General features: G+C 40.4%; 1 protein-coding gene across 1 annotated transcript; it reads right to left on the reverse strand.

Annotated features, from left to right (window-relative positions):
* Positions 1-9,184: 9,184 nt before the first annotated feature.
* On the reverse strand, positions 9,185-17,570 carry LOC114801248 (ADP-ribosylation factor-like protein 8B-A). Its single transcript, XM_028999308.1, has 7 exons — positions 17,188-17,570; positions 14,893-14,973; positions 14,678-14,751; positions 13,434-13,527; positions 12,931-12,998; positions 12,570-12,640; positions 9,185-11,194 (listed from the first exon to the last, which is right to left on the reverse strand). Exons 1-7 carry the CDS (start codon positions 17,308-17,310, stop codon positions 11,145-11,147), a joined length of 561 nt encoding a protein of 186 aa, XP_028855141.1. The 5' UTR covers positions 17,311-17,570; the 3' UTR covers positions 9,185-11,144.
* Between the last annotated feature and the right edge of the window lie 192 nt (positions 17,571-17,762).

The raw sequence follows: 17,762 nt of genomic DNA on the forward strand, positions 1-17,762 counted from the left end.
CAAGTGACTTCACATCCATCACATTAGCAACCAAAACATCATACTGGAAACTACTGCGTGAACCCAAAAAGTAAAGGCCAGTGTAGTGCTCTGTAATTTAAAAGAAAAACATAATTACAAGGGTCATACATGTAATAAAAATTGATTCTTTATTAAATGTATTGGAAAACATATTATCTGATAATAATGTTAAAAAGCAGAAAAGGTCTTGATGATTTAGTCTTATGAACTCAGTAATTTGCACATCTGTTCAAATATCTCTGCATACCAGAGGAGGTTTTAATATGTTGGCCATTAGCTTCTCTATTCAGTTCCAATAGGGAACGAAGTCACTGATAAAGAATTCCAATGGTTCCTTTGTGATGTCTGTGCACCTGATCCCACACCCAGACAAAGCTGGTGCATTACAACTCTTAAAAGAGGAATTCTCTACATGCATGCACCAGTTGTCTAGCCTCTGATTCCCCCAGACTGCAGACACAAGGCATCTGTCTCTATTTTGTGCCTCAATCATCATGTTCTGTCAAAAGAACTGCCCAAGAATGAATACAAGTAGATAAATGATTGGGTCTTGTTGGGTGGTGTGGGAGAGTGGGAGAGTGGGAGAGTGGGAGAGCGCCACGCACTTCAACTATCAATTCAGCTGACAGACAGATCGATGAGGTTTGGATGGCTGGTGTGGGGAATGCAGAAGCTCCAGCTCCTATAGGAATGTGGAGGTGCCAGTGTTTGAATGGGAGGGGGACGCAGGGTGATTCAGGGGAGGATTAGACGCTCAATCAAGCCTGCTCTGCTGCTAGATGACTGACTCATTATGTCATTGCAGTCATCTTCATAGAAAAAGAGAAGTATCCAATTGTGTTTTTTTCACCTTCAGGGTCTTTTTATTAATGCATTGGCGAGATGTTGCAGTAATGTTTTCTAAGGTATTCAAAAATGTCCAATGAATTGTGTGATTGACACCATTGCATATAGTGAACCTATATACCGCAAAGTGCAACATGATCAGAGGTCCATTGTTCTCTGTGAGTTATGGTGAACTGTATTAAAACCACCCAGCCTTGTGACACACTAGAAGTCGTGAATAGTACCCTACTTCAGGGACATTACAGATTCGGGTTTATTAGCATAGCACAGAAATCCACAGGAATCTTACATCAATGACAGAAGATGTGTTCTATTTGCATCGTTGTGACACTTTGGTTACATTGTATCACACATGCTTTAATATACAATCTAATACTCTGAACATTTTACAGACATGGTCCTGAGGGACTTAGTAGAGTCATTGGTTCAGAAATGGGAAACTTGTGAAAGGCACTGCAGATGCTGATGAATCTTTTGGGCCACCTGAGGTCCTCTGAGGTTTATTCTTCCTGAGGGGTTAGATCTTCTATTAATATTCTGTTCCACACATCATGTACATTGAGTGTTCATAGAGATACACTCTCTTTCCCTCTCTCCCCCATCTTAACTTTATTAAAAATACATAAATCCTACATGGCCACGTAAAATGGACTAAACTGAATTGGGTTTCGGTGCGTCTTCCTGATAAATACTCAATCTATATGTAAATATTAGGTCCTTTTTTGAAATGTCCAAAAGAACGAAAATGTATTACCTTTTCCTATTTGATCAGTGGGCCCAGAGCTAAACTTATGACTTTTAATGAAATGTGTGGGACAGATAGGCTGAGAGAGATATGGTGGATGGAGGCAGAAAGGCAAGCAAAGAGGAACTGGCAGAAATGGCTGCGGGCCACAGAACGTCCTGGCAAAGATTATGCTTTCTAAAGTCCAAAAGGAATTATTGTATTTGGATGCCTCAGCAGCTTTCTCTCAAAACGCAACTTTGCATCAACTTCAAATGTACTTGAAATTATGCCGAAAAACTGTCAAAGCAACGGAAGTTTCCTCAGAGCTGCCTGCAAAACTTTTCCTCAGATGATGACCAAGACCATTCAGAAGTTGTGCTCCAGGTGGAGAGCGAGGTAATAATGAATCATCTAGAAACACTTGCTGTACGGGCATGTTCTGCAATGCTGCTCACATCCAAACAGACCAGACGTCTCATAATTCATTTCTTTTAATAATTCAATAAATATTTTTACTGTATGTTAACCTATTATTAATACAAAGGTAGATTTTTGTTTTCGAAAAACAATATTACAGTATTACAGATTAATTAATAAAAATACAAAATAACATCAATGGAAAAAGTCATGAAAATGGAATATTAAACATTCCCTGTGCAATTTTGCTGCTTCTATGTTAAAATGTGTTATTATATAGATTTGTTCTTTTGAATGGGGAGTGTAAGGTGCAAAAGTTTAACAATACTTTGCGAGATACAGCCAGTTTGTACCATGAAGTGCTGTGCTCATTATGAGGAATTCCATACATAGCGATTAGACACAAATTACAGCCCACGCAGTGGCTTCACTGAGGCATTTGCAGATGCCTGTCAGTGATGGGACTCAAAACCTCTAATCCAGAAACCATAATTTAACAACCTCCTAACAGCGTATTTGCTACTCATAAAACACAAGCAATGAATGGCGTCTGGATCCTGGCGGCGGAATCCTGTAATTAGTGCCAGGGGTTAGAGAGGTGTTTGAACTTCTGTCTAATGGCTACCACTTTCACTAGCAGGCAATGTAAACAAATATAAAACAGCGTCCAGAATCATCCTGTTAGAACTATCCTCCAAACCCTAAAAATTGCGCTCTAACGCCTAGTCCAATACGAGGAGTTCCAATACGAGGAGTGCTCTGTTTAACTTTTTTAAAATGATAAACAAAGGTAGTTATACACTACACGTTTCAGAAATGGATGTTCAGTTCAGGCAGCATATGTATCACATGCACGTAATTATAATGTAACTCGATGCACAGTTGAATGTTGCAAAGCCAGTGTGTTTTCATGATATCTGACTATGAATATAAACCACTTTATACTGAGAGAAACACCCTGGGAGCACTCAGGTTACACATGTAAAAGGCCATGATGAGGAGTGAAATTTGTGGCCGGGCAGAGCCGAGAGGTGTGATCCACACACTTGCTGCTTGGCGAAGGTAAAGAGGGAGACCCTCCCCTCCCTCAAAAGCCACATGCTCTGCAGAGTGGTGATGAAGACCAGAGCACATTGTGCAAGGGAGAATCACATAAATCAGCATTTACAGAGACTTTATCAAGAACTATACGTCCGCACATGATCAAGAAGCGGCCAGAGGGTGAGAGGGCACATGTCTTTGGGGTTAATCCGGTTAGGGCAGGGTTGCATTTTGGGATTGAGATTCCTGAACCTTCTGGGGGCGGGGGTCACGTGGAGTTTGCATCTGCTGTTCAAATGTCAGGTACAACTCAGGTACAACCATAATGTTTCTCTTAGTTATCGTACACAATATGTTCGTCATTTAGAAATGTATTATTTGAAAATATTCAAACATGACAGGTGTGTAGATGTTATTACTGAATATTTTATTCTGAGTATTTTAATAATACTTTAATTATTTTACTCTTTAATAATACTTCACTTTCATGAGAGCAGATAACAAATTTAATGATCAAAAGTGCAATAACACAGGACGCATGTTTTCAGGGATATCGGGTAAAATTCATTCAGAAAAGAAAATAGTTATTTAAGGGGAGAGCTCATGCCATCCATCCGGCTTGGATCTCAGCAATCCTCATATTCATATTGATGATATTGTGAGAATATAATGATGTACTGCCAGTTAAAAAGATGGGAGAAGATAAGAATCCAGACACATGAATGTGACATGATGAGTGGCTCAGTCTCGGTGTTATCAGACAACGTGGATAACCGGGGGTCCCGGGGGGATGATTAATACATTATATCTGTTGCTATTACCTGCGCCATTTATCATGGCACCGCTCCACTCAGAGGGCTCCTTCCTAAAGAGGAATGCCCTGCAACTGATGACTCCTGATGACCTCACTTCAACCTACCCTACCAAAAACATGGCGGGCCAGGGAAAAGACGAGTCTCAGGGGTTAATATTGCCACGGAAAGACAGAACAATGGCCTCAACAAATGCAATGAAATGTCCATGAGCTTATTTAGGGGGAGGGCACTGTGCCCATGAGTAACAAACCACACGTTGCTGTAGTGTTACTGAGTCTGTATTTAGTGTACTGTAATTAGTGAATGTGCATGAAGTCAAAGTAAGTAAGCTAAATGAATAATTACAAAGTAACTTCAATAAACACCCCTCATCAGAAAAGCATATAACAAGAGGTCAATTATGTAACCACATTCAATTATTTGTTTAAATGCCTCAACATAAAGCCAGTCAAAGCCAGGTCTTACATGTTTACATGTGAAGGGAAAGGCCATGATGGAACCAGTTTTGGAAGCTTAAGGATGTAGAGGAACAGGATTCCTCTGTGATCATGATGCACATATAGCAATAGTGTTTACAGGCAGTGGATATTAGACAGGCGTTCAACAAAAACAGATAAAAAGTAAGTAGACAGTCAAGAGACCAACTGTGGTGTAAAAGAGTCTACAGCCAGCATGTATGTAAATATGAACGGCCACTCTGAACTGGAAATTACAAAGTAGTGGAAACTAAAGTACTGGCTTTCGTAGGTGGGGCATACGAAAAATGTATTTGGCAGCTACCATGTTGTCCCACTTAAAAAGGTGAAAGAGGTCTGTGATGTTCATCAAATGTACACTTCAACGGTGAGCGACAGAATGTAAAAAAAAATCCACATTGTATGATTTTTAAATAATTTATTTTGTTTTTGGTGCAGAAAATAAGTATTTAGCGCCTACAAACAAGAAAGAATTCTGGCTTTCAAAGAATTGTTACTTCTTCTTTAAGAAACTCTTTCATCCTTTGCATCAGGAATGCCACCAGCATTGCGAATGACTCTACACACCCCTAACATGCACTCTTTACACTCCAACCATTAGGAAAAATGTACCAAAGCATTCAGTCCCTCACTGCCAGACTGTTCACTAGCTTCTTTCCACAGGCCATCAGACACCTGAACACTCAGGAACTTTCCACTCTGACACACACACACTACCTCTGTTAAATTGAGTAATATTATCTGTCTGTAATAATATATATTAATGCACCATTCCATTTTGCACAGACATATTTGCACTATTTTACTTTGCACATTTATTATTCATTTCACTTGTTTAGCGCTGTGTGTCTCATTGTTGTCTGCATGTTTTTGTTAAATTTTTGTCGTAACCAGTTCCCCCTGGTTAAGGCAGTACATGTGCTGGCCTATTGAAAGCTTGCCAGAGACCATATAAATGATCCAGAGGATTATTGGGAGAATGTCATGTCAGATGAGACCCAAACAGAACCCGTGTTTGGAGGGGAAAGAATGCCGAGTTGCATCTATGAAGCATGGGGGTGGAATCATTATGCTTTGGGGGTGCTTTTCTGCAAAGGGTAAAGGAGAACTGATCCATATTAAGGAGAGGATGAATGGGGCCATGTTTCATGAGATTTTTGAGAGCATTGATGATGAAACGTGACTGGATCTTCCAGCAGGACACTGATCCCAAACACACCACCAGGCAACAAAGGAGTGGCTATGTAAAAAGCATAATATGGTTCTGCAGTGGCCTAGCCAGTCTCCAGACCTCAGTCCAATAGAGAATCTGTGCCCAGTGACAGCCTCAAAACTTCAAAAGCTCTTGAGAAGATCTGCATGGAAGAATGGACCAAAATGCAAACTAAAGTGTGTGAAACCTGGTGAAGACCTACAGGAAATGTTTGACCTCTGTCATTGCCAACCATGGTTACATTACAAAGTATTGAGGTGAACTTTTTCTATTGACCAAATACTTCTTTTCTGCCATCTGAGTTCCATTCAGATACCATGTTCATCACACATTTTGACATGAACATTGAAATCTCCACCCTTAAGAACACTGCAGTGCCTGCAATAGTCATGAACTGGTATGGAAATGTTCAAGGGACCACACACACACACACACACACACACACATACCAACTCTTTAGGACCTAATAAACAAACATCTGGGCATAGGGCCTCTCCAGACACCCCAACCATATAATAAAATGGCCATGTCTTTGTTTGTGTGATTGCTAAAGTTATGATATTATTAAGTTTCAAATTGATGAAGGTGCACCATCATTACCCTGTGCTTTTACCCCTGTGATTTGTCTTCATGCCTGTTATGTTTCTGCAGTTCATTTCTTTGTATACCTGCCAATACTTAGTCAGCTCTGTGTGTGAGAGCCTCAAGGGCCTAAAGCCCCCCACAATCTCAGACCACACCCTGTCATGACAGCTCCCCCAATAGTGTTTTTTTATTAGACACCATGGGGTCCATGAAATCTGATGCATTGGTTCAAGATGATCTCCAGAACAATGGTTGCAATTGTGAAACAGTGCTTACGGCTGCTCACTTTCAAATGCCAGTATTTTTTTTGTACCCTAAATTGCAGGGGCTTGTGTTTCATTCCCACAGTCTAAAGATGAGCTGGAGTGAACTGGTGATGCAAATGGATCCATTACAAACCACTGTAAATGTTTTATTTGATCATGAATAAGCCCCAAGTAGCAATAATACCGTTACCTGAACTCATTTATATGGTACCATGACAACTAAATCAGTATTTATCTTCTTAAAGGTGGTTAAGGTAGCAGCCTTGTCCATTAACAAAATGCTGTAAATGACTGGTAGCTGAAAATGGCTGTTAATGATGAAATGTCTGCAGTGGAGCTTTATCAGCAACAATTAGTCTTGAGTTCCACTGGAATGCTGTGTTCACCAATGTATGGCCTGTCTCTTTACTAGATTTGGTTATTAGATTATTATTGATTATTAGAAAACCATTTTGTTATTACTATTATATTCTGCTGAAATTAGCATTGACAAAAGGATTTGACATCATTTCTACCTTTGTCAATTAGTATTTTTTATTCATTTTGCAATATTTTCTGTCATGTCCCATTTTAATGTTTTGAAAATTACTGTATGGGATCAAACCAAATAGTGCAACTGGAATTTAATGTCATGCCACAGGTCTGTTTTCAGCATAACCACAAAACCAAGGCATGTTTGTCAAAATGGTGTTCTGGTGGTTTTAATAGATGAAATAGAACAAAGATCATAATTCTTATTACTGGTTAGGAGGTGCTGAAATCCATCAAGCTTTCCTTCATTTATACTCAAAGGCATGAAGGCCTATGAGTTGAAGCTTTTGTGGCTTCTTCAGCAGCGCTTTGTGAGGTGCTAGATCTGACTCTTATATAGATGATGTATGCAGCGTTAACGTGAACTGGTGCCTTTTGGAAAGGAATGTGCTAAGGCGTGTGTTTGTCATGAGCTCAGCACGATGAGCAGTCAACTGGAGCCAGGCGGCTTGTTTGCGGTTAAGAAACACACACACACACCACTCTGAAGTGTTCCAACACACACATAGCTGCAGCCTTCAGGTGACTGTGAACTCAAGCAAAGTAAATACCTTAGCACTTAAGTGCAGCGTGAAGATCAAGTCTGAACCAAACAGGGGCAGTGGAGAGAGGAAAAAAAAAGACAAAGGAAGCGGAGGTGTTGAAAAGCAGGCCGACTGCTGAACTCATACTACTGGCAGTGATCGCACATGGTTGGGCTTAACCTCCAGAGAAGAGACGTGTATTTGACTTCATGAAAATACTTTGTGTTCATTTGTTTCTGGAGGCCCCATAGCAGAGTGCTGCTGATATTGCGGCCATCTTGTTTTCTTTTTGTGTATAGTGCTTCTTTGACCACTAGAGGGCAAAGCAAAGGTTTAAATTGAACAGAATATAATATTACGGTAAAAGAAAGCCAAAATGTAATGTCCCCATATGAGGGACCTCCAGAGAAGATATGTGTATTTGGCTTCATGAAATCCCGGATTAAGTCTGATTTCACTGTTAGCCATTAAATAAACAGTCATGTGATGTGTATTTTTACACAGGGCATGGCACCTGACACAACGAAAGGGTGGTTTAGCATTGTTAGTAAGGGCAAACTTCAGGGTCAGTAGATCCTGTGTTAAGGTGGCAAGATGTGTAACGAGACCCCTGAAGGTACAATTGCAACACCGGCATCGGCCTGAAAACAGATCTACTTCACACTTCAGAGGCACTTAAAGTTAGGCCTGGAAGGAAGCCGCTGTACTTGTACAAGTTTCTGTTAGAAAATCCTTTAGCCTACAAAGGCCAAATGTGTAATATACCAGTGAAGGACACGTCTGTGTCCTGAGACAGAACTCTGCCTCCACCTTGTGGATAGTCCGTAGAATATTTAAAAAGGAGCTAAAGCCTAATGGCGGCACCATCCTCGAATGCTGCAGTATTTAGAGCAGCATCTACTTCTCATTTTGGGCTTCCACAAATCTCCAAAATTCTGACAAAGGAGTCACATGAAAAGCAGCAGTTTGCATGAGTTCAGTACCATGAGTTTTTACTGTGGTTGTGTTCTGATTTAGAAACAAAGTCATTAGCTGAGTAGCGCAGTATCACAGCAAAATCACACACACAAAAAAAAAAAACAGGCAACACTTATCTGATAGAATCACCCTAAAAAGAAACATTTTATTGAGCAATCACAAAAATTGCAAAACTCACAGACAATAGCATTCACCTGAATAAAAATTTATTTTTCCTCCATATTTACAAAGTCAGCAAATTGATAAGTCTACTTTGCACACATGCTGGTACCAGGTTACACAAAGGGAAGAAAGACTGGTTATAGTGTCTAATAATAAGATGCTAAGGGCAGCGCAAAAAAACACAGGCAGTAACAAGCTTTACTCACGCTACCAAGATGCCTTTAAATTGTGATCGAAGATCTTACAGAGAGAGTCATAAAAACGGCAGGGAAATTCACTCCAGCAATCCAACTCTGAGGCTCTTTATAAAAGTTGTCTAAAGCTACAGTATGAACATGTGAACACATGAGCTGAGATACCAGAGGGAGAGGGAGCAACGGAGACTACAGGGTGCGTACTGCAAAAAAAAAAAAAAAAAAAAAAAGAGCGAGATCCTCTGCAAACCTGTACCTTAATGCATGAACCTTTATAGGATACATCATCTTTATATGATGCTGATCAATGTGCATTAACTGAGTAAGCAGCAAAAAAAAAAAAAAAAAAAAAAAAAAAAAAAACACACACAATAATCCTCCAGGTCACTTGAGCAGTGAAAGGCAGTGGTATTCTTTCATTGAAGATCATTTTAAAAAGTGAAGCACTTAAAAAAACAACACATTTTTGGTACACAGAGTTCTAAACTTTTATGCATAATTGAGATAAAAATACATGTTGAGCATTGTTATTATTATTGACAGCAGCAACATCTTACAAAATCTTTGCAATCTAGCGGAACATCCTACAGCCCTACTAAATGGGCTTCAGTTCTGACCAGACACACGTTCCACAATTCTGTTTATGTGTGCATTTAAGTGCTTGAAGGACATTCCTTTAAATGCAACATGCTCCAAAAAAAGAAGCCTGTTAGTTCCAAGAAGACGTGTGTAGAATCATCTGGAGATAAACAGAAAAGGCTAATTTTGATGTATAATTATTCAGAGCTGCACGCTAGCCTACCTTCACCTATCCTCTTGTTCATTAAAACTCACCATAGTAAACTGAGCTTGATCAGTGCATTCAGCCATGTCCTTCTTACTACTGTAATAACCCAAACTGTAAAACTCAGATGAGTCACACAAAGCATGTGTTTTTTTTGTTTTTTTTTACTACAGAACTGAGGTAGCTAATAATACAATAGTATTAAATTAGTTATGTAACATTGAGCTATTGACATGGGGCTTGATAAAGTAAATTCAACATCTGAGTACAGCGTACAAGTAATTCCCTACATCCTACATACAATTCACAATCACTTTTGCATGGTTAACTAAATTAGGCTATGCCATTAAATAATGTGAGACTGACTGTATATTGCCGTAAGGTTGTTTTTATCTTACAATAACTACTTAAAAATTTCCTTGCAAAGATACTACTACTTTTTGGTGACAGCATTTTTTACGCTACACCGTAATGAGGCAAGACCTTTCATTAAAGGACACTGTCTCTAAAGATGATCTGCTGTGTGATACGATAAGTGAGTAGTTTAATCCGGGGCAGGCTACATCTCCCCCAGGACATGTAAGGCATTAAGAAAGGTATCAAATTTCAAGAACAAGACACAAAGTTCCCCACATTCAGATACTCTGGGACTGACTCAACACCTCCAAAAGAGATCCAGAATTGGTAAAATTCAACAACGATCCTGGTGACATTCAGTGGGATTTACGTACACCATGGTCTAAAGAAATCTCACATACCCAGCAACACCTGAAGTTAAGCAAGAAATCATGGCATCTGTGGGTTATTTACATCACCATCTTCACTCACACTCAAGCCATATTCAAGCCTATTCAATAAGGGAGGTTGCACATAGCATTATAGAGAGCGTCCCATTATTATCAAAAATTGATTTTATCGTTTGTGGTATATGTCCATATGAAATAAAACTTGCATCATAACTGAAAGAAAGTTCAGAAGGCACTTAAATTCTGCAGACCAATCAAGCCTGTATCACCATGACTATCTACTTACTATCATCATCATGCAAATAAAATTTACCAAAAAAGCCATACACTCCATGATTGTGTCAAACAGAAATGCATTATACAATAGAAGAGTCAAGCATCTGTAGTGGTTTGGCAAATGTTCCTCCCAGCTGACACTAAGCTAGTGGACAACAACAGAAACTCAGAGCGCTTATATCATACCGGACAGTTGACACTGGGTATGTAAGGCAATGTACAAGATGTTAATCCTAGGCCATGCTTTGCAGCAAAGGAACAGTACAGATTTCCTTCCCAAGCAATGCGGAGCCTTTCCACCCAACCAAAATGCCGGTGGGAGAGCGGATGAGGTGGTGTGCCATTGGGCCAGTTGGAGTATGGGCAGTGAGATTGAGACTGGTGAGCTGTACAGCAGCAGGGCTGTGGTGGCTGAAGAGGTGGGCCTGCGAGGGACTACTTCACTGAGGCAGTGGGGGTGCCTGACTGGTGACCATGGGGAGGGGGGCAGTGCTGCAGGCAGAACACAAAGGCGGGGAGCCGGGCTGACATCAGAACTTCTCTCAGCTCCGTCGTGACTTTGAATGCTGGATGAGCCACTGCAGTGTAATGTCTGAAAGGTGGCAAAATAAATAAAATAATTACTCATCATCACTCCACCTTACAAAACATTACCCAAAACTCACGCAGTAAGACATAAGCTGTCTGACTACATCATAACTCTGGATATCTCACCAAGTAAGGATGTAAGGGATCTAGGTGTCCTTATTGATGCAGGTCTCTCATTCGATTCACATGTAGATAATATAACTAAGATAGCATTCTTTCACCTTAGAAATACTACAAAGATAAGAAATGAATGATGCAGAAGTTGGTCCATGCCTTTATTGCATCAAGGTTAGATTATTGCAACACATTACTGTCTGGATGTTCTAGTACTGCACTTTGGATTTTCCTACCACTACACCTGTTGGACAAATCACCAACAACCCTGCAACAATTTCTACCCTGGAAGCGGATCCCTCTCTGTATCACTCCTTCCCAACGTTTCTTCCTTTCTTTTTTTACTCTCTCCTAGAATTATTTTTTTGTGGAGCTTTTCCTTGTTCATAGAAGTGTCAAGTGTGGGGTGTAAGGCCTGTCAAAGCCCTGTATGAGATTATGGGCTATATAAGAAATAAATGTTGTAGATGTTGTATTTACATGATGCACTAAAGGAACATTCAAATACCAGCATGACCTGAATTTAAGACATTTTTCTGCTCTCAAAAGATGTTTGGAAAGAATAGGCTAAAATACCAGTAGATGGCACCAAAACTATGCCTCAAACCCACCACTGGCCTAGTGGCCCCGTAATCAGAAGGTTGCTGGTTCGAATCCCACGCACACAGCAATTGATTCCTGAAGTGAATCTTTGAAAAACTTTACAATAATTGGCACTATATTTTTTATGAATGCTGCTCACTTCATTAGAATAGAAATGACATTATATTGAGGTGTTTATTGATGTTTATTAATCGGGTTGTTTATTATAGATAAATTCAGATAGAAATATAGATAGATATAGATCAATTCTCTGGACACTGTCTGAAAGTGAAATGTTCATGTCATGGGACCTTTACATATGGGGGGGTGATCTTATACTCATAGTCTTATCTTACATACAAATTGCAAATATGCAATAGGCAGCTTCACAAGAGAAAATTCACCTGATTATATATGTATCATTAAGTGACATGAATAATTTAATCAATCAAGTTATACCATGAGCCAACAAGGGCAATAAAATGTTATGCATGAGTCACACATTTTACAGTAAAGATGAATCTGAGGTGGACCTCACAATCAGGAAATGACGTGCCTAGCATCTATCAATTTAACGCAATAATGAAGCAAATCTTCTTATGGACCTGGATTAAATGGCCTAATGAAAAAAGAAGATGTCCGGGAATTCAGACATAAATTCAGGGCAGTTTGCCCACTCTTACCAATGTTGTCCTTCTCTTTACAGGAGATTGAGTAACAGCAGATCTCACGGTCCTGAATGGCTGCCAAGTTCCTGGTTGGGAAGCAGATGTAATATTTCATTAACTATGGTTTTATCAGCATATTTAATTTACAATTAGCAGAGTATAATGCCTTACAAACAAAAGGGAAGGTTTATCGAGTCACAGTCAAAGGAAGTAAACTCCAGATAATATCAAAAGCATTTATGCACATATTTAACAAAAAAAAATTTTACCAAAAAACACCTGACTTGTGATTTAGTTTTCACTTCTGGAAATTATATTGGACACAAAAGCCAATCCAATTATGTGCTTGCCAAATTATCATGTGAAAACATCTTACATTTTTTCAATGAGCTGCTTCTCATCAAGTGAACTGGGCAGGTCTCTTTTGTTGCCCAGGACAAGAACCTAAAAGCCAGAGTGATGGAATAGTTTATCACGTCATCCTTTACAGCAATGGAAAAAAAGACAGACACACACTGATCAATAAATGCATCACATTCGTCTTTATGTTGTCTGTTGCTCTTCTCGCAAATGAAACCACAGCAGCTCTCTGTCTGATAGTGTTTCAACATCAGATCCATATTTTGATTTTTAAATTCAGTAATCTGAGTATTTTATTGCAAACAAAAAACAAATTGCATGGACCAAATGTTAACTGGATGATAACAGGACGTTACCTATGAGTGCCAACTAGTGCCTAGAGTAAGCAGGCCTAAAACCAAGACTGCTTTGGCATAGATCTGCTTCTGGTAATTCTGTTTGGAAATAACTGTGATGATGCTTTTAAAAGTGTTGATATTAATATATTCAAGAGATGTGTGGCTTCAAATGATTACTTACTGGGATTCCCTGTAGCTGTGGTTTGTCTAAAAGATTATGTAGCTCATTTCGGGAGGCTTCTACCTTCTCTCGGTCAGCAGCATCAACCATGTAACTGGAAGAAAAGAGACACTGTACATGTCAGGTACATGATGACACAATAAATTATCAACCCAACAACACTTGCACAGACAGGACATGGATCAGTAACTTCAAAATGACCGTTCACATAAAACAGAGGTAAGCAACCAATACCTTCAGAAATATGGGGAAAAATACATGATGACATATTTTACCATTGGACGGTTTGACTTTTTTGATTGAGTTTTATCATAATTTTTCTGATATTTCCATACTGAAACAGAGGACATCAGAAATATTAGTTAATTAACATATAGCGCAATGATTATTGCTTCCCTCCTCTGCTCTGTTGGTACTGCATGCGTTTCTTTCGTATTCCAGTGCTTAAGCAGCCCAGACATCCCAACCTGCAAAACCTGAAGTGTGAGGTGAATTGCATTTTATATTTCCGTTTTTTGGGCACTGCTCCTCTGCCATGATGCTCCAATGAACTGAATCATAACTTTGGTCCTCGAGAAGTTAAATAAAACCCATCTGCACCGCAATTGTATTGGTTAACGCATCAAAATAAGCCAATCAGGAGGCTCTTTGTCTAGCACAGGCTACATGAATAGACAACACACACAGTTCTCTCTCTCATTCAGTCATAAAGCAAACTCTTGTTTTCGTGCTCTAGTTTCCATGATATTTTATTCAATTTGCGGGCATCAGGAAGCCGCTGTCAATATGCAAGAAACTCTCGGAATTTCCGGGAGATGTCTGGCAGATGCATGTCTCAATTTAAAGATAATGTAACTACAGATTTTTTGAAAATGCTCTTTTCTATCTTTATCATGAAAAATACACAAATGATAAATGAATGAAAGAAGAAAATAAAACTACTATACATACACACAACCAATAAACCTAAACAAAGTATTACAAAAGCAAATCGATCTACTAATCTCCCATTAAACAGAAGCAAGGCTGAAATTATCCACTTTTAACATTCTGGAGAAAAGGGCCGTCCTTTCTGATAAAGTTCCAAATATACGTGACCAGAAGTTAAATACAAACGAAAATATGCATAAGGTTTGCAGAGGAGTGCTGACATCTTTCACACAGTGGGGAAACATCATAAAAAAATTTTGAGTAACAAAATTAGACAAAATAATGGAAAGCTAGAGCAAACCATAAGAACTCACACTATGGCATTGACCCCTCTGCAGTATCGCTCCCACATGCTCCTGAAGCGCGGCTGGCCACCTATGTCCCAGATCTGTGCAGATGGAGGACAAGAAAGTCATTTTCCACTGAGTCGGGTCTCAAGATCCTGTGATCTTTCACAGATATGAAATCAGAAATTCCCATTTCAGTCTGATAGCAGGGAGCAGGACAAGGAAAACACACACGGATGTACCTTTATAGTCACATTGCCTTTGGTGACCTTTCTCATGTTGAAGCCAACTGTAGGGATCATGTCTTCACTGAACTGGCCAGACTAAGAGGTGAGAAGATCAAAAAGGGAAAGAAAAAATTTGTGAAGTGAACAAACATGTTTTGTTATAGAATGTTGGACTAGTGTGGTATGAACAGATAGTCAACAGCGAGCCCATCACCATAACAACCTAATCTTTCCTGCCACACAACTAAGAAGGAAGCCTGATCAATTTAGCAGTAGGGGTGAAAGTCGGGAAAACTCAACAGATCAGATCATTCACTCCCCTTCACACATCACCAACGGTAGCACAGAACGTGACAACTTAATGTAGTTTATCTTTGCTTTATGAGATTATCATGGTGATAAGTGAACTTTAGGGTGGTAGTATCCTAGTAGGTAACACTAGCAGTCTATGAACCAGAAGACCCAGGTTCAAATCCCATTTACACAAATCCCATTGTGTCCCTGAGCAAGATACCTAACCCTAAGTTACTCCAGGGAGGGACTGTCGCTGTAACTACTGATTGTAAGTCGCTCTGGATAAGGGCGTCTGGTGAATGCTGTAAATGTTTAGAATGTTTATGTTGTTTGTCTTTTCCGGAAGCATCGCACTAATTCCACGACTCATAATTAAGCACATTTGTCAGTGAATATTTTTTATTTGTATGTATACATACGCTGTGATTGAAATTCCCTTATGCTATAACTTCTTACAGAATGTTTTGCACTGTCCTGTTTTATTCTCTATTCTATCAAGTAGAGCCATTTTATAACTAGTCATAGAAATATTCTATCAAAACATTTGTTATTTGCAGCCGTATTTATGAGACTTCCTTACCCAGAGCACCTTACAATTAGTAGAGACTTCTGGTTCTGAGGTGTGTGTCTAACCTACTAGGTCACTAACCCCCTTTCAATAATGCCTTGTCAACATTTGTGGTAATGAAAGAGCAAACTGGATTGATGAGCCGCTAATATGATTCCTTGTCACTTGATGGTGAGCATTGCACAACTGTAAGTCTTTAGAATAACTGGCCAACGAAGCCCTTCAAAAGCTACATGGAAAAAGCAGATTTCACAGAGTAAGCTAAATTGGGCAAGAAAAGGAGCCTGAGAACAGCTTTGTCTGGAGCATGTGTCCAAGTCACCTGACCCCAGCTAAGTGGAAATGAGTGCTGCATTCTTGTGATATAATCGGAGGCTAAATTAACCCTGTACATTCATTCCTGCCTATCAGCTTTAATCCGGCATCTGGGCGACGGAAATCTGCATATAGTAAAACTACCAAGCCACCAATGGCAAGAGAACTTTCGGACCGTCCCATGCTGGCTACAGGTCTTGACCTCTGGCAAACCCCTGTTTCATCCTCGGTGACCTCTGGTTTCGCCCTTATCGATCACCGGCCAATCAGCAGACGGCCAAAGGTCACGTGTCGTTTATCCCCACACGATAAGATTACTGTTAAGGCTTTCACAACAAACGAAAAAATAACACAAAAAAACAAGTAGTTTGCACGGTTGCGAAAAGACACGCAACTCCGTCTGCGATTGCAGAACCAGCCGGCGGACGAGGATCCACGATGTTCTTCGCCATTCACCGTAGCCAGCCTGCTATTGCGTTAGCACTACGGCACCGTGCTCCAGCCACTGAGACGGAGCTCGGTTTATGTGCCTTCTGACAAAACACACGGTGACGAAAGTACATTCTAGAGCGGCGACGCACTAACTAAACCAGCCGTTTCACGCCGCCTCGCAATCGTGGTGCCAGAAGGCTAACTTTAGCTAAACCGAAGCTCCGTGTTCTGTCGGATTGTCCTACCGTGTCAGAATTTCCTACCGCGGCATATTTTTATAGCGCCTGTTCCCGCAACATGTTTGTATGATAATTGTACTACTATACCGTCCATAAAGCACAAGCAGAATGTTTAGCTCAGAAAACGCCCGCCAGGAAGCAGGAACCAAAAACGGCATCTCGAGCCTGTTCTCTGCGTTGAACGTTGAGAAATGTTTACCACATTGACGTATTAGCCACGTTGAAACCTGCAGCATTTCTCAACGCCGCCACAACAGCCGAGTGTAGCCGGTCGTAATAATGGTTTATGCGTAGTAATGACCTCGTAATGGTTATATTCGCGATGGTACTGTGTGGCGACGGCTTTAAGTGTCAACTCACGAGTCAGTCCCTTTAAACACGCACGGCCATGCGTGGTATTTAGTCGACCGGCTAGCCGGAGTCAACTTAACAACAACACCGGTGGGGTTTTTTTATACTTACTGCTATGACATTAACGAAAGTGGTCTTTCCAGAATACTGGAGTCCAACTAGCGTCAGCTCCATTTCTTCTTTCCAGAAGAGAGACCTGAACCAGTCTAAAAGCCGGTTGATGAGCGCCAGCATCTTGCTGTCAGGGGAAGAGCTAAAAAAAAAAAAAAAAACTGCACGACGAGGTTCAAAAGTGGCGGCCCTCTTCTCCCACGCGCCGCGAAATGCGGACAAACTTCTCCGGCGGCCGACAGGCGGTCTGCTTCAAGTGCGAAGACGGGGCTGACCGTTGCCGACGAGGAAGGAGACAGCAGCTTAGCTGGCAAACACCATGACCGAACACCTCGCTGCTATCGCACCACGGGGAGACGCGCAGTGGACATGCGCCAACCTGCGGAGACCCAGCCGCGTCCGCCTGGGCGTGTTCTTCCTCGTGTTGCCAGGGTATATAATAACGCGCATATATATAGAATATATATATAGAATATATATATATATATATATATAGAACACGGCTCTTCTTGACCGGTGTATGCATGTGTGTTTAGGTCAAATAAAACCCACTAAACTCGTGATACAACTAAACG

This window comes from Denticeps clupeoides, chromosome 12 (genome assembly GCF_900700375.1).
Source record: "Denticeps clupeoides chromosome 12, fDenClu1.1, whole genome shotgun sequence".
NCBI classification, from domain to species: domain Eukaryota; kingdom Metazoa; phylum Chordata; class Actinopteri; order Clupeiformes; family Denticipitidae; genus Denticeps; species Denticeps clupeoides.

What these genes read in the sequence shown, in the direction of transcription:
- LOC114801248 (XM_028999308.1), bottom strand. Translation starts at nt 17,310, where the DNA reads ATGCTGGCGCTCATCAACCGGCTTTTAGACTGGTTCAGGTCTCTCTTC. An exon ending in AAGGCAATGTGACTATAAAG is followed by an intron (nt 14,752 to 14,892) that starts GTACATCCGTGT and finishes CCATCTGCACAG; the next exon opens with ATCTGGGACATAGGTGGCCA. An exon ending in CACAGCTACAGGGAATCCCA is followed by an intron (nt 12,999 to 13,433) that starts GTAAGTAATCAT and finishes TCTGGCTTTTAG; the next exon opens with GTTCTTGTCCTGGGCAACAA.